General features: G+C 42.6%; 1 protein-coding gene across 4 annotated transcripts in view; it reads left to right on the top strand.

The window, feature by feature from the left end:
• agap3 (ArfGAP with GTPase domain, ankyrin repeat and PH domain 3) overlaps nt 1-19,086 on the top strand; it is a 113,980-nt gene that overhangs the window by 46,430 nt on the left and 48,464 nt on the right. For all 4 annotated transcript variants that reach the window (XM_070974434.1, XM_070974435.1, XM_070974432.1 and 1 more), the window contains exons 2-8: nt 5,364-5,422; nt 8,377-8,464; nt 11,807-11,892; nt 14,226-14,367; nt 14,809-14,943; nt 17,506-17,633; nt 17,925-18,080. In XM_070974434.1, the coding sequence (XP_070830535.1) occupies nt 5,364-5,422; nt 8,377-8,464; nt 11,807-11,892; nt 14,226-14,367; nt 14,809-14,943; nt 17,506-17,633; nt 17,925-18,080 (794 nt within the window). The remainder of the gene's footprint in view (nt 1-5,363; nt 5,423-8,376; nt 8,465-11,806; nt 11,893-14,225; nt 14,368-14,808; nt 14,944-17,505; nt 17,634-17,924; nt 18,081-19,086) is intronic.

Here is a 19,086-nt window from a genome sequence, read left to right as displayed (position 1 = left end):
ATAATGCTGTCTCTTGGCCTCACAGAAGACTTAGCTTAAAGCAGTAGCATTAAAGCAGTTAGTGGCTGTAATGGGGATGCGTTTGGCAGCCTAGCAGGGCTAAATTAAGAGGGCTTACATGCTATAATGATGGGGAGAAGAGAAGACGACTTAAGCACTGTGTTTAAAGGTTAACTCTGACACTGGAGTTTGTCCAGTTGCCTGGAAGAGCAAGCAGAGAGAGGCAAATATTTGTAACTATCTGAATTAATAGCTGTGATTTTGTACTTTTTGTATGTCAAACTCCAATTCCACACCTTCATATGGAGACCTAATTAGTCGTCCGTGACAACTTAATGCATTCAACTAAGGTCAGGTCACAGATATCCTGTTTTCATTCTCATTAAGGCAACCTTTGAACCAGCAAAGCACATAGTTCATTCTCATGCTTGTAATGGGTCCTGAGGTCAACCTTGTTGAGCCAACAGTCTATTTGTATTCTCACATGACTTGTTACCAAGGATACCTATTCCTGTGGTAGAGTGTCAGGTGCTGTTTGTCCATTTATTCCACTGCAGTCACTCAGTCAGTCAGGCATCAGGAATGTGGGTGTGCCAATCAGCCCGAGTGAAGTTAGGTGTTCAATGCCCTGGGTGGGACTCGGCGCCTGTTGCTACCTGCCTGAGTGTTTGCTCCTTAAATGAAATCTAGAAAGCTGAAGCTCCGCCCCAAACTAAACACACATGCAAGCACACAATCAGTTCAAGTGTTTTCTGATGATAAGTTGTAAATCCTGTGTGTGTGAGTGTGGTTTGGGGGAAGGGAGATACAGGGTGAGTGTTTTGAGGTGTGCAGACTGTGTCCCCACCCCCACCTGTGGATGAACAAAGCCACTCTGTCGTGCCTGTGGAGACATGAGTGATCAGTGAACCATGTGCAGAGATGGGGGCTCTCTGGGGGTCTCTGGGTTGGAGGAGGGGTAGTTGGTTACGAGGCCTAAGTGGTCAGCGGTGCACTTGTCTAGTGAAGATTGAAATATTGGGAATGGAACTGTAAATAGAATTCTGTAGTGAGTACCCAGTATAAAGTGTCAGCGGGATCCTTGACTTGACTTTACGTATTGGCAATTTGAAGAAAACCCCCCGTGTGTGATCCACTCTCTTGAATCTGACATAAAATGTATTCATAAGAATGGAATTCCCTTTGCGTCTCATTTGATACCACTTCCTGTGAATTCCTGCCAACATTTCCTGTATCAGCATTACGCTACAGTGGAATTACTCTGCTTATTTAAAAATCTGCAGAATGAAAATTAATTTAAGAGATCTATTTGCTTATTTCATTCATACCAGCAGGGGTGGGTGAGCCAAACTCACAGTAGGTAATTATGTTCAAGACAAATAGACACTTTGAAGGAAACTGGGACAAACAGCAACACTGTGATAATGCCCTCTCACCTGGTGCAGGAGTGATGGGGAGACAGCAAGATATTGTATAATCATTCAGTGATACAGTCTGAGGAGACTGTATCACTGTTAATGACGGTTAATAACTGAATATAACTCACATTTGAGCATCTGCCGCTGCTAATCTCAGCTAGGGTACATTTTGTTCTTCAGGATTGTGGTTCAGGAGGTGAGCAGCATCCTGCTGTTGTAGCTTTTCACCAACAAGTCCACAAAATGTTGTTTCTTCAAAGTTTGAGTGAGAGTCTGCAGTTTGTATGTCATTCATCACTTCTGTGTCCATTTTTTCTCCTTCATTCACTGTTGATTGTTTGGGTTTGTTCACTTTTGGGTAGAAAAAAAATCGGAGATTCTGCGCATTCTTCTTCTTAACTCTACAAATTGAGTCGATCGACCGGGGCATTGCACTGCAAGACATCTTAAAACCTAATTTGTGAGTCTCATGTTGAATGAATGCCCTGTTTGAACCAAGATGTCTAATTTATTTTCAGGGGAAGTGATCAATGTCTGTCGGCAGAAAACACTAGGATGTAAGAGCTTGAGGTAGGACAGGCCATCCAAACTGCAGCGACTGGCATGGCATGAAGAGTTTTACCTCGTTCTCTGCTGATTGTGTTTGTCACTTGCCTCCTTTGATAGAAGTAAGAGGTTGGTGTTTGGGAGCTCGGAGAAGCAGAGATAAGAGCTCTGACTGGGTTGTTCGCTGTGTAAATGGCTCTGGGGACCAGTGCACAAAAGGGGGATGATTCAGGACCATTTTGTCAAGTCGGGCATGATAAAAGTAGTCAGACAGGGAATGTTGGTTGGTCGTGAGGTTGGCAAATAAGGGAAGCAGATATACTAATTGCTAGCTAAATTCTCACTCTGTAATTTATGATGGTGGGAAAGCATGGCTGGAAAGCTGGTCAGAGCTAGAGTGGAAATTTAGACCTCAAGGTTGTCCTCTCATTCCAAAAACCACTTCATATTCACTGCACGTAGAAATGCACATGCACACACACACACTCAAACAACGAAATGCACAGGGCTCTTGCTCTCATTGCATTTTCTTTTCTCATGAAATGGAATAAGTGGGGGGGGGGGCGATTGCGCTTCGCTACCCTCAGACTGAATGGTCATTTTTATCTGAGTAGACATGAGCAGTGAAGTGAAAAACCTAACAAACAAGCTGGCAACGCAGTTTTCCTCTCGCAGAGACAAAGACGCTGGTGTCCTCTCTAAAGCATCACAAATGCTGGGGCTTTCTGTTTCCATATGCGTTCTGGGACACAGTAATGTGGGGATGCTCATTTTTAAAGCATGACGTAACACAGAGCACATGGATTCAATTAGGGCTTCTGTTTTTTTTAGCAGGATACCAAACTGGTTGTGCTGCATGTGCTCCAAGGATGGCAAAAGTCAGGCATCTTTGTTATGGGTGTGTTCATGTGAGGAAATACATCAGATGATTTCCAGAGAAGACTTGTGATTGTTGTGGGAAATGCACAGGTTTTAGGTGCTGTACAAATTTGTGTTACAGCTCTTAATTTCCTCCTCCTTTCTTCTTTTCAGTGTCTTTTGAAACAGTGTCGTGGTCGATGATAAGCAAGTGTGCAGCTCCAGAAACACAGCACTCATCAGCGCCTAGCAGCTCCATTTCCATGCTGGCCTTTGATGAAACTTAATTTTCCTGCATGCTTATCTATAGATTGGCCTTTTTTTGAACCCGTCCCTCTTTGAAAGTTTGATTATGTCGACAAATGTGAGGAAAACGTGCTTTTTTTCTACTTCTTTCTCTATTCATTCATTCTTTGTTAATGTCGGGTTACTGCAGCAAGTGTTTAAAACCGGAACCTTTCAGTGTGTTTGTCTAATTGGTAGTTGTGGCTGTTACCTTTTCTCAACCCTCCAATTATGTGAAAAGTAACATAATCTAAATAAAAATTATTGCATGTAGTACAGTGAGTGCATCTGAAAATGATACGTCTGTACAAAATGACAGGAAATCCAAGAAAATGAGGTAACAAACATTATCTTATATCATCCCAGTGAGGTGCGACCTGCATTCTGTTTCCTGCACTGAAAAACTGAATCAGACGGGTGCCTTCGTGTTCTGACATGTCAAACCCACACTGAGAGGGCTTAACGTGAGGCGTGCTGTTTAAAGACTACTCCGCTGCACACAATGCTCGATGAAAGGCCCTTCTGTTAGGGATGCACTTTTCTCCTCTCCCACAACAAGCGAGACATCCAGAGCAGCACGAGGCTCTTTGTAAATGGAGGTCAAAAATAAGTAAACATTTTAGCTGAGGTGTTTTTTTTTCACTCTAATTGTAGTAGATAAAGGAATTTTTGGCTCAGGTCTGTTCAGCTATGAGTCATGCGCTCTTTAAGCATACATTTTGGAGAGAAAATAGAAATGTGTCGTATAGTGCCAGTGGTTACTTTAATGTTTATGCTGTCATTCTTCTCATAATTGCCTCTGGCACAAAGGGAAAACCAGTATTGCTGCAATAAACAGGCTCACTGTAATGATGACTGCCTTTTTTCTAAGAACACTTTGTTATGGTTTAGATGTGTGGAGGTAGTGTGGGGAGTTCACCTGGTATTACACACCTTGCTGCCTGGAGACAAGGAGTCTACGCTCCTGTATTAGAGATGGTATCTGCTTCTTGGGGGGCTCAGATGGTGAGAGCACCATGATCCAAAACAGGAAGGTGGTCTTTGTTCTAATAGCTGTTATGGCACATCGCTGTGTGTACTCCATCTCTGTGGGAAACAGGCGCAGCTTGTGGAGTTGTCATTTGTGTTTGGAGTTCAGAGAGTTTGTGTTGTTCTTCACAGCGCTCTGCCCTTTTTCAAAGTCTCCAAATGTCACCGGAAAACCAAACAAGTTGCATCAAGCCTGATAATGGCAGTCTTTTAGAATGGATTAGCTAAATCCCATGCAGAGGTTTGTTGATGTGTTGAAACCTTATGCTGAAAAGGCCTGCATTGGTCGTGCCTGCTGTAGAAGTCTCACAATTCCTTCTTGGCAGCTTATGTGTTTGTGATTTTATATATACATAAACAAAGCTGGATGAGAGAGAAATCTTTACTGACTGGTCGTTTCTTCGATTGAAGTGTAAATCTGCGACCATTCGTTTTGATTAATCTGCCAGTTACTCTCTTGATGAATAGACTGATTGATAAAATGCTGGAAAATGGTGAAAAATGGCCAAAAATCCAGCTTGACTTATTCAAATTGCTCATCCTCACACAAAAATGTTTAATCTGCTGTTATAGAAAAATATGAAAACCAGCTAATATCTACATTTTGAGCCCTTTTGCTCCCCCAAATTGACACTTGACTTCACTGATGTGATGTCGCTGATGTTTGATTAATTGTTGCAGCTCTAATGTGTTAAGTTGTTTGTTTTCTGATAATATTGTTTGAATCCTCATTGGGAATAAAAAATATGTAAGGAGTAGTTGCGTCACTGTGAGGGTATGACATAAGTAAAGACAGTATCTCTTTGACCATTTGACCCTTTCAACATCTACAACTTTGGTGCCACATGCAAGTCCAAGTCCATAAATGTTTGACACCATCCCACTGGTTGACTGTGGAGGTTTAGTGTCCAGGAAGTTAAAGATAATGGGAAAAACAGGTAAAATTATCACAAAAATCAACCCCCCAGCAGGTAAAACTGCACTAAATACCCGACCAGACTGTAGATAGACTTTGTCATATCTATACAACAGCTGGACAGTCCATCATAAAGCTTGTTGCACACACAGCTAGTCTACAAACTGTAGCTGTAAAGTCACTTCGCCACCATCCTGTTGGAAATACTTTTAATGCCGTATTATCTGTAGCTGGGGTCAAATGGGACACAAACAGAGATTATGTGTCAGTGCTGCTTGACTTCATTTCTTTTTTATCTTTTTTCCTTTTAGACTCTTTCGTCAACAGCCAGGAATGGACATTGAGTCGGTCAGTGCCGGAGCTGAAAGTGGTGAGTAACGTTTTAGATTTCAAACAGTCCCTCTGTTGATTTCATGTCCCTGATAGATTTAAGTGTCAGTGGGAAAGCATGTTCTGTCCATGTAATACTGGTCTTGCATTTTACATGAGAGGGCACAGTTGAGAAATTGGCCTTTTCCCTGGCACGTAGTGGGTGATTTTTAATGAGATGCGTTGGCATGGAGATGCAGGGTGGCTTGCAGCAGGACGCGCGATGAGTGACAGTTTTGGGCTAGACTAGTGACACATCCTGGGTCTGATCCCACTCGCCAGTGAAGCACACAACACAGCCACTGCCAAATGCACAACTAACATCCTCACATGATTTAGTGCTGTCCACCCTTAAAGACGAACGGCCTTGAAAGACTGTACTCCACCACTGTGACAGTTGATGTAATATTTCCGTGTTCCGTGAATTCATTCTGGTGGTACCTTGCAAAAGAGAAAACTTCAATGGAATGAAAAGAGGAGAACTCACAGGGAGCTCAAAGACAAACGTGCTTTTTTGGCTTCAAACACTTAAAAACACGCCTGCTTCCTTTTTATGTTTCCAAGGTGTTAATTGGCAGCTTCCATGTGGGGGTTTGTTGAATAGACTCGGAAAGACTGAATGAATGCCTCAATATTATCTTTCATTGCTTTCAAAGAGTTGCTGTTCAAGGTCACACGAGAAAGATGTTGGTCATGTGTCATGTGGAGCTTTTTAATATGATAGCAAAATCAGTTTCCTCCTTTTCACGCTACAGTAACGATGATAGAATGTGAGGTCAAAACATTTCCAGCAGATCAGTCGAAATGATGACGGGGTGAGGAAGCATCTGCCACAACAATGAGCTGTTACTCGATTGTAGTTTCGTGATTGCAGCTAAACGGTGGTCACGTTTTATTTGATCCTCAAACTCTTTAATATTCTCCGATTACATCCAAACACCTACAAAGAAGAGTAGAAGGTTTGTAGCGGAAAAGTGCTGATCCAGCTTTTTGGTTTCATGAAGGCTATATACCAGCAGGTCACAAAGCGGAAACAGTTAAAACAGCAGGAACGCTGGTTCAGTGGTACGTTCAAAGTCGATTTTTGTTGACTCATAGCTTTCACCGCACACAGCCTACAACTTTTGCAAACTTAAAGCTTTATTCATAGTTTATTCTGCTGGGGCACATCATGGCAGATGTATGCTACAATTATAGGAGAGGGTAGGCTGGGAGAGGCCTTAAACAGATCTTTTCTCTTGCGTCTCAAACGTCCCTATAATTAGAACCATACCTGACTCTAACACCCACTAATGATCTAAAGAAGAAGAGGGTGATGGTGGGTAGAGGAGGAGGAGGAGGAGGAGGAAGAGGGGGTGGAGATGAGGCATGTAGCAGCCTTTGTTCTTCCCAGACATGCTGGCATCATCAGCCTACCCTCCGCCATGCATCACCCTGAAGGTGCTGTAGTTAGGTCTGGTCTAGACACCAGGGAGAGGAAGCGGGGAAAGACTGCAACCAAACCGATGTATGTTATGAGGACTTGCCTCATAATGTGTCACACAGCCCGCAGGAAGCACCAAAGAGTGTTTTGCGGGGTTTTGTTCCTTAACTACAAACCATTAGTGTCTTTGTTTGATTTTCTACCATCCAGGCACAAGTCTGTGTCGGTCCGTGCCGGTGTGGAATTAATATGTACTTGCAGATAACCACAGTGAGGAAGTTGTATTACTCTGCATAGTGATTACAGCCCAACCACATATGCATTTTTGAGGCAGATACTAATGCTTAAAATAATGGCGCCAGTATTTAATTTGCACATTATATACATAACAAACATTTTATGTTATGTGTTTAATATTAAAGAGCTGTGACCTCACTGGTGGACAAATCACTCATGATTGGAGACAGTCTTTTAAAAATTAATTCTCTTCTCTGTACAGCAAGTTTATGTTACTTGTACATATACACCAATATAAATATATTTGTAATTAGCTGCAGCCCTGATTCCAAAAAGGTTGGGACTGTGTGTGAAGCATGAAAACAGAATTCAGTCATTTGCATTTTTACGCAGTGGATGGATGCCCCTTTCATACCCAATCATGATGTTATCACCTGTTACCAATGAGCCTGTTTACCTGTGAAACGTTCCAAACAGGTGTTTTTGGAGCATTTCGCAACTTTCCCAGTCTTTGGTTGCTCCTGTCCCGACTTGTTTGAAACGTGTTGCTGCATCAAATTCAGAATAAGCAGATATTTACAAAAATCAATGGAGTCAAAGAGGTAAACGTTAAATATATTGTCTTGGTACTGTTTTCAATTGAGTATATGTCATGAAGGATTAGCAAATTATCACATTCTGTTCAATGTAAGTTTTAAACAGCGTGTAATATAAACCAATATGTCAGCCTTTGATTTATTTGTAAGGCTCCATTCGTAACGCATCAGGAACTGTTTTGAAAACCTGGTGGGTGGTGCGTTCAAGGAAATTCAGTCAACCAGTCAAATCAGTAACCCTTTGAATGAAAGAAATCACCAAATTTCTCTTCTTCTTTTAACTCTGTCCATGCAAAAATGCTTAATATCTGCTTATAGCTCTTAATGCAGTGTTTAGTTGTTGGCTATAATAAAAAAGCAATTCATACACAATTTGTGGGCTAAAAACTGCAAAACCACCATTATGATTGAGCTTGAAGGTTCATTCATAACATCTGAAACGGCAGCTTGACAAAAAACAAAAATCTTAACAAAGGTTCTTCTAACTTTGTATTTCCAAAGCTTTCAATCACATTTCACGTCTTCCTCAGCAGGTAGATTTGCTGATCAAGGCTGAAAGCTTGAGACACACAAAGTACGAGAACATCGTGCTGCAATTTGTTTTTCTCAGGTCACCATTGCGGCCCTACATATGCTTGTGGTTTGTACCTGCCATCCCTGCCAGTAATAATCACAGAATTTTCATTCCTGACCTTGCAGGGCATTGTGGGAAATCTGTCCAGTGGGAAGTCTGCCTTGGTCCACCGGTACTTGACAGGCACATATGTGCAGGAGGAGTCTCCTGAAGGTAAGAGTCTGCTGTTTGAGTTGTGGGTCAGGAGGTGATTATAAACGTGTCAGACGCTCAAAGAAAACCACAAAGATTCGGATTAACGCAGCATGTTTACTCTGGCTCTTCTGGCCTTAATGTCACGCTGCTGATTTGCCTCACCGCCTGTCATATAAAACACGCGGCCAGTGAAAACCTTAAGAGAAGCCTTATTATTGGCTTGAAGACAACGATGTGTGTCAGTTTGATGGAATTGTAAGTGAAATCGTACAGAAACATGCGGGCTGGCGATGTGGTTTTCTTTTGTTTTTCCACAAGAAGAAAGTCAAGCATGTTGGCAATGATTGCTAAAGTGTACAGGAGGATAACCATGTTAGGATATTTACATGAAGCATTATAACATTCCTTTTTACTCCCGCACTACAACCGGTGAGGTAATAACAAGCCGATCATTTCCAGTAAGTCACAGCTGTGGAGACAACTCTTTATGAAAACATGAAGGTAAAACTGAACCCCATCGTTTCTCTGGGACTGTAAATGAAAGTTTTAATCACTATCACAAAGTGTATTTCCTGGCTGTCCTGATGGAGAACGAGCCAGTTTGCCATGTATCAGAGGCTCTATGTCAGAAAGGAAAAGGGACCCCTCGCTGCTTTAATTCACTCTGAGATGTGAGGATCAGATATTCCTCAGTTTATCAGCAAAATCATAATGAGATTGCCCCCTTCTGGCCTGAAAGGTAAGCCCTCCTCTCAGAAATCCACAGATGTTGGCAAGCCCAGAGTTAACTGATGATCTTTGAGGGGTTTACGGTGTTTCATTTTAGTGTAATTATAGCGAGGACGAGACATGAAGCGCATAATTAGTTTCTGGCATTTTGCTGCACCAAGGGAGAAAAATCCTCATAGCTTAATTAGTCCTTGAGAAATCAATGGTGGAAATGCGGGAAAAAACATGACAAGCATTGTTGCCGTAATCAAGGAAACATGTCGGCTCAGATATGCCTTCGCATTGCTGCGAGTCGCTGTGATACAACGCACCTGCCTCACAATTAGCAGCCGCTCGGGCTCTCGTTTTTTTTTGTTTTTTACGTGCTTCAGCGCTGGCTTTACTCCACGTTGGGTATTTACATTGCAGGAGCGTTGCCCGGCAGAGGAAGGTTCAGCGATGGCTGTTTCTTCAGTGTTTTGTTCCTGGGCTTTTGCTATGATATCTGAAAAAAGGTACTGGGGTGTGTTGCCATGGCAACACCGGATGGAGCTCCATTGGATTGTGGCTCTGTGTCAAGGTCTAAGCCTCCGTGTAAGCAGAGTATGCTCGCTGCGTGTTAACCATGCCTACCAACTTACCGTCTCTCCGTAGGCTGTGTGCAGGGTTATCAGTCGCCTCTTTTTATGGAGGAGTAGCATGTTCAAATGATTCATGATTACTTTTCATCATGATGACAGCAAACTGTTTCAGAGTACGGTAGTCTGTCTCATTTATTCACAGCGCAGGCTTTTTTTTTTTTCCTTTCTTTCTTTCTTTGGATGCATTGTATTGGCTCAGCTCTAAATAAAGACAGCAGCGTCCTGGATGATTATGTAACTGAAATGTTACTTCAGATTCCATCTATGTTGTCACCAGAGCCGTGCGCTTTCATTACAGATGCTGATTTTAGACCAAATTTCCGTAGTCAGCTCTGATGTGCTTCAAAGCTCGGCACAGACTCCACATTCTGATGAATCTTTGGGTTTCTGTGTCGTTCAGATCCAGTCTCGCCGTGTAATGAGATCCTCCTCATCTTTTTCTCCCTTTTTAAACAGGACTCACACACACACAGACACATAGTTTCTCAGTCCTTTGTCTGAGTCTCCAAAGCTCTGTGACTTTAGTTTAAAAAAAAAAAAAGGAAAAGCTGGCTGTGGGTACGCGAATCTCTCTCTCTCTCTCTCTGTTACACAACCAGCATCCAACAGGGCTTGAGAGCCTGTGCAAAAAGGCTGGGAGAATCCCCTGTTTGCCAAGGGGGCTAAAGTGGACTTAACAGGGTGGAAGTATGGCTCAAGTGGATATGTATTGCTTGCTGAGACAGGAATACTGTCTGCCTATTAAAAATTACAGGGCACGGCTACTGTATGGCCCTTACAGCTCTTCTGTGACGTAAGATCTGTAGTTCTTGATGTACTGGTTGAGCAGCGTGATCGGCGTCACTCTATTATCTAATCATATAAGGATTATAGCTAACATGCCAGCTTATGAAACTCGCAGGAGATCAGATAAGTGTAACAGGTGTAGTTTTATTCTGCATCCACGTCTGCAGCCCTCAACAGATTTTTTCATACATTTCATGATCATTCCAAGACCTGCAAATTCATGCGTTATTCAATTTCGTCGAGTTGCTTTCAGCCTCTTTCTGTATTCATAAGGCACTGTTCTCACTGCCAGGGACATCTCTAGCCTCACAACTTTCTCATTTGAATGTTTTTAATCTCTACAGGATCACAAACCATTCAAATGATATGCAAAATCTAATTTACTGCGTAGTTCTCCCATTGGTCTCCTCTTTATCTGCAGCCAGCATTGCTAGCAGCAAGGAATATGTATTTGTATTAGAAAAGAAATGAAGAAAAGGGGAGCGAGAGTCTCAAGGCTGCATGGGGGCTAAGTAGTAGTTAGTAGTTAGCTCACTGCTATCCTGTGGATGTGGTGTGACCGGCTCAGAATGAAGACAATTTTTTTTGACTCTGATTTTTTATCTCCTATCACTTTTTTTCTGCTCTTTTAGTCTCTTTGCCATAATTATTTTCCTTGTCTTATCATTTCGTTGCAAACTGTAATGAGTTATGCTGCGGAAACCAATCTTCGAACCCACTGCAGCTCATGCAATGAGGTGATGGAGACCGAACGTACTGTCTGATGATGTTTGTTGGGCCTCTCCAGGACTTGTGGCAGTGCAGCGACAGTGGCACTGAACTTGTTCCCTCAGCAGCTGTGAATTAGACACGCTAAATGGCAATTTCTCGCCCACATAATTGGCTCCAGAGAGACCTGGTTTCCTGTCGGCATGTGATTGTAACAGCAACACATTCAGGAGGCTGAGCTGAGAACTGCACTTAAACTTGTACGCATCTTACCAAACTTTTATGAGCCATGTCAAGCTGTGTTTTTATATTAAATTTGGGTTCTCTGGCACATCCTCATTGTTTTTGCAATCAGAGAGAAATGTCTCTGCAGTTTTCCTCTGTCTGGGAAACCACTGGTGGGCAGTTATTATATCCTAAGAAATACGATTTTCCAGCATCATCTTGTACCAGCACTAGAGCAGACATAACATGTTTATATGAATGAAACTCTCAGAATAAAATGTCTTTTCCTCAGGTGGACGGTTCAAGAAAGAAATCGTGGTGGATGGACAGAGCTACCTGCTTCTGATCAGAGATGAAGGAGGGCCTCCAGAGCTGCAGGTAAGAGAAGTGTTCATCCAGAAAAAAAAAAAAAAGTCTCTTTCCTCCAAAGCTGCAAGATGTGTCAGACAGAAACTGTCTGCAAACTGTCATGCAGACAGGAACTGTTTAGAGACAGACCATTACATCTCTGCAGGACTGTTTGGAGCAGTGTGACAGCACTCTGTGGTTGTTCTACCAAAACCACTTAAGGGGCAGCAATAGATCAATGAGTAAGCCCGGCCAAAATCATTTTGGTGGTCAAAGGGACAACACACAGCACCTAATTGTTCTATTAGTATGTGAAATATGAAGAATGATACAGATACTGTTTCATCCAAAGTGGGCTCCATGAAGTCTTCATAAGCGAACATACATTTGATATTCTGATACAGTTTGTCACTATTTCATGCTTTCCCAAACTAAATAAACTGAGGAAGTGCTTCCTGCTAATCCAGCCTTGTGGTAATGACAGAGCAAGCATCAGACTCTTATCCTCGATTGTTCTTGAGCCATGTTTTACCAGAGAGTGCTGGGTTTTACCTCCCATTTACAGCTCTTACAGGACTTAAGTGGACTTAAGACAGGGCATCTGTGTTTTACTTCATCCTGCCTGGGTTTTCTGAAGGCAAACAGTCAAGGATTCACTCTAACATTCACTTTTGAATGATTGCACCATATCTGGATTATCTTGTTTTCAGGTTGTTAGAAGCCTCTTATGCTCTGTTTAGGGATGGATGGTTCAGAGAGAACAATGGGTCACATTTCATTTGTCACATGTCACATGTGTTGTATCTTATGTTTTATGGTAGTGTGGTAGTTATGGTAGATATAAATTAGCATAGCATGGAAAAAGTCAAGTGAAAGTATAAGTAACTCTCTAATCAATATTTTACATTAACAATGGATTGAGTGATAATGTGACTGTACGCTACCTGCTGATCATCAAACGAGAGACGGGAAGAGTTAGCGACTTGCTGGTGAACATAGTGGAACATTCAGCTGCTACAGAACCAGATATAACCATCAGGAGTTGGTGGGGACCAAAACAGAGCTAAAGCAGTATTAGAGTATTAGACTTGTATTTATCAGGTGGCCAGAAACACAAAATTAATGCTAACGTTGCTTTGTGTCAGCTCAGTCCAACACAAGCATTTATTAGTAATGTAATGTAAACCATACTTTGGTGTTTCTTTACCTGTGATTTCATTAAACTCATTTTTTCTTGCAAAACGAACCAAAACACTGACAAAGCAGATGACCAGGAATGGATTCAGATTCAAGAAGCAGATTCATTAAAATGCATACCGACCTCAACATTGGAGAATACGAAACGATTTGTGGTTTCATTCACAAGATTTAATGCTTCTGGTCACATGTAAGCTCACTGTGAATTTACCATGCGTGTCTATTAGTAGCTACTCATACCTGGCCTGGCAAAGCTCCGAATTACGCTTGCATTACGCTCCGTGAGATTAGAAAATAGAAATGAGTTCAGCTCAGTTGTCAGCTGCCTGTATAATTAGTGCCATAATTAAAGGCATCCATTATGTTCACACTCGCAGGAGGCTGAGCAGAGTTGTGGCTCGGAGGCTTGATTTGCCATTCACTCCCTATGGGGGTCTCTGGGAGATGTGAAAGCTGAATGGAGAAGAGGGCAATGCGGGAGAATAGTTATCACTTGATTGTCACTGTTACTACTACTCTAGGTTCTGCTTAGCCTCTTTCACACAATGGATGGTGATTAGGATTGATTTCCTCCGCCCAAGGGAAACTTCTTCCCCATTTGATCATAAACTACCCAGAGATTATAAACGTGTGTGACGCAACAAATATAAAGATTCCTCGATGATCATCGCAGCGGGGATACAGATAACAGATACAGGATACAGTCGTTCCATCTAGTGCCTGAAAACATGACACTCAGTGTGCTATGGCTGCTGCCACACTGCCCCCTTCTGTCTGCATGTATGAACTTCAGTCACAAGAAGGCCTGCAACACTAACTGTTAATAATGTCTGCATGTATGTAACAACATAGCTTATTTTGGACCACGATTGGCATCCAAATTGGTTTTGATGTCAAGTAGCTGCTGGTGTTTTCAGTTTAACGTGCGCAAGGACAAAATGTACCTTTTCAGAATGTGAAAACAGTCCTCTGCTGTCAAACTCTGCACATCCATCATTCAGCACAGCGAAGCTCAAACATCCAAGTAAAGCAACAATAAGCGAAACACCATTTTTGTTGCAGGTGCAGCAAAAAGAAAAAAAAAGCAGTTGTGTGAATTTTCTAATGAAGCAGCTTATACTTGACGGTGCTTGACATTTCCTGTACCACCTCTGCTTTGTCCTCAGTTTGCTGCCTGGGTGGATGCGGTGGTTTTCGTCTTTAGCCTGGAGGATGAGATCAGCTTCCAGACAGTCTACAATTACTTCTTGCGCCTATCCAGCTACAGAAACACAGCTGAGGTCCCCATGGTCCTCGTTGGAACACAAGGTGCTTGCCCTACATCTGATATATAAGTTTTGTCAAGATATTGCTTCCTCCATACTGGAGCTCCAGGATGTACTCTATGTTCTTTCACTGTCTCCACACACAGAAAATACGAGTCTCCAGTCTTGCACGTTTATCGTCAGCAAATGCCTTTAGAAAAATACCAAACCAAAAATGAAATGATCATTTCTGTGTAACTGATATGCAGTCGTATTTTTCTGAGTGCAATAGACCTTCATGTTGTCGTAAAACACACGAATGAGCAGCACTGTTGCACTGGGATACATGTTCTTTCATTACGATGAACATGGCCACTGTATTTGAGCTGTTTGCTTTTTTTTTTTGTCAAATCTGTTCACAATAACTGTATTGTACAGAATATCACCAACCATATCATGCAGACTGAATGTTTGATTTATGTGCTTTTTCACCCTGTTCTCTTAGATGCAATCAGTGCCGCTAACCCCAGAGTGATCGATGACTCGCGGGCCAGAAAGTTGTCAAACGACCTGAAGCGCTGCACATATTATGAGACCTGCTCCACCTATGGCCTGAATGTGGAGAGAGTCTTCCAGGACGGTGAGAGGGGTGTCAGAAAACAAGTGGACCTGGGTTAGACAGGAAGTACAGCACATACTGTATGTTGAATGTGATGACGGTTTAGAGTACAGAGCACTAGTTTACCCCCTTCTGGCACATTAGACATATTTCATAAGTTTTTTAAAGTGGTCAAATTAAGATAATTTATTAGTTGTGCCCTCTCGCAAAACATTAGGTCAGTTCAATAATCTTTGGATTTTTCTTTGCAGCTTCTGTGCATCACTCACAGAAGGATTTTTTATTGAAATTCACTGATTATCACAGAGTTTTTGCATTGTCTTCACTGCAGGCTAATTGTAAAGCGCCTCATGCTGTTCATGAGTTACTGGTAGCAGCATGCATGCCTGTGCATGCTTCACTCACGTGGAGATGTGTTCATACACATTAATGTTCTTTATGCTTTGTGCTTAGAGCTGTGATTGGCAGAACGCTTGCAGGAACATTAACAGGTTCACTTCGATTTATGATACAATATGCATTTTAAATTATATTGAGTACACTTGTCAGATGCTGCAGCCATTCATCAAATATCATGATGTAGGATTTCATACAAATGCAGAGCTCTAAGCTAGAGACCAGTTAATATTCAGTTGTGTGTAAATGGAGAAATACCCTCTTAATGCCTCTTTAAAGTATGTGGAAACTCTGAGTTTTTCCCCTGAATCCATAATTGAAGTCATGAAACTGTCATTTGGAAACTTGGCTGCTTCAGCCCTGGCACATTATCCCCTCAGGCTGCAGCTCCTTTGAAAGCCTGTCATCCCTTCACAAAACATCTGAATATGTATCACAACATTCACATTGCATTTCATTGACTTGATGCACAGGCACGTTGTCTTCCCTCTCTGCCTTAATTGCTTCCTGAAGCCCAATTTGAAATAATTAAAAGAGATGAAGGAGTGTTGGCTGTCTGGAGAAGTCGCTCTGTATCACTCTTGCTTTCTTTCTCTATTTGCCATGCTGCAGCAGGCAGCCGGCCGTTATGGTCCCAGCTGTCAGCGCAACTTCAAATCATCTCTCTTTCCCTCAGTGCTAATTCACGTCACGCAGCCGTGAACATCACCTCCCTCCCTCCCTCCCTCCCTCTCGCTCCACCCAGTCCCTCACTCGAGTGTGCCCTGAATTAAATGACGGGTTGCACCAATTGCATGGCAAATCAGGTTGTTCAGATGGTGACAATAGTCTCATTTGGCTAGCATCACTCTGTGGAGCTTTGGGAATGACTGGAAAAAAATTGCAAGCATCATTTTGTATGATTACTTCTCTTGCAAATAGAGGTATCTTTTTTTTCCCAGGAGATTTGCATAATCCACCTTGCAGTATGTTGCTTATTACCTGACTGGAAAACAAATGGCCCGAGGTGGTTGTGATAATGTGCTTGTTTGGCTCTTTGTCTGGCTGGAATTAGCTTTGCTTACTTAGTTAGTGTTCTGTTTATAAAGAAAGAAGAGAAAAATGTATTCTTTCTCTGTTTTTACCACTTTGTGAAGACTAACACTGTGTATACATGCAGATATAATAGCACTGTCTTAAATGTAGGTGTCTTGTTTGCAATATCTTATGGGCTCTGTTAGCTCATCAATTAAATCACTCATAAGGAACATAAGAAATACTTGGATTATCTTTGAGTTGAGTCCTCCATGCTGACACTTACAACCAAAGTGTTGAATATTTTCCCTATAATTTGTTCCAATGAAGCCAAAACTCATCTACGTGCATAGCTGGTTACTAGAAATAGCATGAACATATTATTTGGGTGAAATGGCCCTTTAAGTGGTCACAGGTGAGAAGCGTATACCAAAGTAATAGTAAAGAATTGTTGTCTAGTCTCACAAGCAGCAAAAAATGAAATATCTTCCAGAAGACCATTTCTGTTATGTTGCTCACATTTTATTCTTGGAACTCGTACTGTGGGGCGGCTTTTGCACATTAGTTGAACAGCCACTTGTGTATCTGCTGTGTAGTGATTTTTGGCTGCGCGTTCACCACCTTCATTTGTCATGAAAACAAAAGTCACGATCCAAGTGTTTTGGAAGCCGAGATACGGCGGTTTGAAAGGAAGAGCGTTTGTCTCACAACGGAGCAACAGACGATCTGCACATGATTCTGCTTTCCGTGTCCTCATTTTCATTTTTATTGCTTTGTTTGTTTATTTGCACAGTAAAAACAAGGCAGCAGAAACAAAAGGGAAAATGCAAATTGTGCAGGTGAGATTTGAAAAAACCCCCGGAGGCTTATAGAAGGAATCTCACCTCAGTACTCATTATAAGCAAATACAGAAGCCATATAACCCACAAAAATAAGCAAACAAGCGACCATAACATCAAAAAGTAAAAAAAAAGGAGGCAACATAAAAAAGGGTGTGTGCGGGCTTGTGTCAGTCTGCTCATGATGAAACAAAGAGAGACAGTCAGATGATCAGTTTGGAGTTTAGTTTGGGTCATCCGACGGGTCCTGAGCTGTACTGCAGCTGATTAGTATGTCAGCATTGAACAGTTAATGAACAGTCTGTTACTGTGTTTTCCCCCCTGTCCTCTCCAGTTGCCCAGAAGGTTGTGGCCATGAGGAAAAAGCAGCAGCTCTCTATTGGCCCATGCAAATCTCTCCCTAACTCTCCCAGCCACTCATCAGTCCCCGCTGCATCCATCCCCTCTGTTCACATTAACCAGGTAAGTCCAAATCATTAAAGACAGCACAGCGTTTTATTTACTGGTCCTGTAGTCACTTTAATATAAACCAGAGCATTTGTGAAGACATCTGCAGCTCCGTCGGTTTATGTAACTCCTTTCATAATCATAACTTCTTTCATTATAAAGAAGAATCAAATCACCACATCACATCTACAGAATCCTAAATTGATCTACTTGTTTATTATTTTCTGACTCTCTGACTTTCAATCTCTCTTCCTCCCCCCTTTCCTCTGATTCTGTCGGTTCCTCTTAATCTCTCTCACTCCCCAGGCGGCCAATGGTGGGGGTGCGTTCAGCGACTACTCCTCCTCTGTTCCCTCCACCCCCAGCATAAGTCAGCGGGAGATGCGCATTGAGACCATCGCTGCCTCCAACACGCCCACGCCCATCCGCAAGCAGTCAAAGCGCCGCTCCAACATTTTCACAGTAAGTATGCGACAGCTGATGCAAAGCAACACCCACTCACACTACTAGGAGGCATGTTGCCAAGCACACTTTGTCCACCAGAGGGAGACAGGTAGCTCGAAATGCATCAAAGCCACCTCTCCTGCCTCCGATGCAGGCAAAGAAAGCGTCTTGTTCACACAGCACAATGGGCAAAGGAGAAAAAGACTAAGTAGAAATTCTATTAGATCCCTGACATGCTCCAAAAAAATGAAACCCTTCTTTCAAAGCAAATATCAAAGATAAGCACTGTGGAAAAAAACGTCTTTTCATGTCCTTTTTTCTTTTCTAATTGGATGTAGTAAGTGCACGCGGATTAAGTTTCTCATCTCACCCATGACAAACTAGGCCCTCTGCACTGTCTAAATCTTTGACCTCCCTCCCCCCACCCCTCTTATTTTTACTAGATCCTTTCTTTGCAGTGACCTCCCTTTTGGGGAGGAGACGGCAGCGACAAACCGCCAATGCCACTTCTCCTGCCCGGCCAAGCTTAACTAAAAGTCCGAGCCAGCCAATGCCCTGTTTACACGCTGCTAATAACGCATGCCACGCACCCTCCAACAACCCAGCTCCAGATAGAAACGCTCACCCAGCCACTAACCATCTCGCTGAGTCTAGATAACTCCCCAGTCCTCCCCCCACTCACTTCTACTCTGGCCCAAATCTGGTCTCGAAGATTCACTACCACACCAGTACCCCGACCCCTGTCTGCCTGCTCTTTACCCCATGTCCTGTCGTATTTGCCCTCTGCTCTAACCAATAGCATATGTGTGCACTAACCACTCTAATTTCCTTAGCTGTCCTAAGCTTGTCTTTTACTTGTAGCCTCTGCCCTCTTCTTCTACCCAGCCTGCCTCCCCCTTTCCTCCTCTCTCCTCCCTCCCTCACCAGCCCTCCACTTTGCCGCTGAGCCTTTCCTAATCTCACATGGCCAGACCTCTGCCTCTGCAAGCTTAGGGGCGGACCCTCAGGAATTCTACCAAAAATG

The sequence above is a fragment of the Chaetodon trifascialis genome, chromosome 11 (genome assembly GCF_039877785.1).
Source record: "Chaetodon trifascialis isolate fChaTrf1 chromosome 11, fChaTrf1.hap1, whole genome shotgun sequence".
Taxonomy (NCBI): domain Eukaryota; kingdom Metazoa; phylum Chordata; class Actinopteri; order Chaetodontiformes; family Chaetodontidae; genus Chaetodon; species Chaetodon trifascialis.
This window is presented reverse-complemented; position numbering and strand designations above follow the sequence as displayed.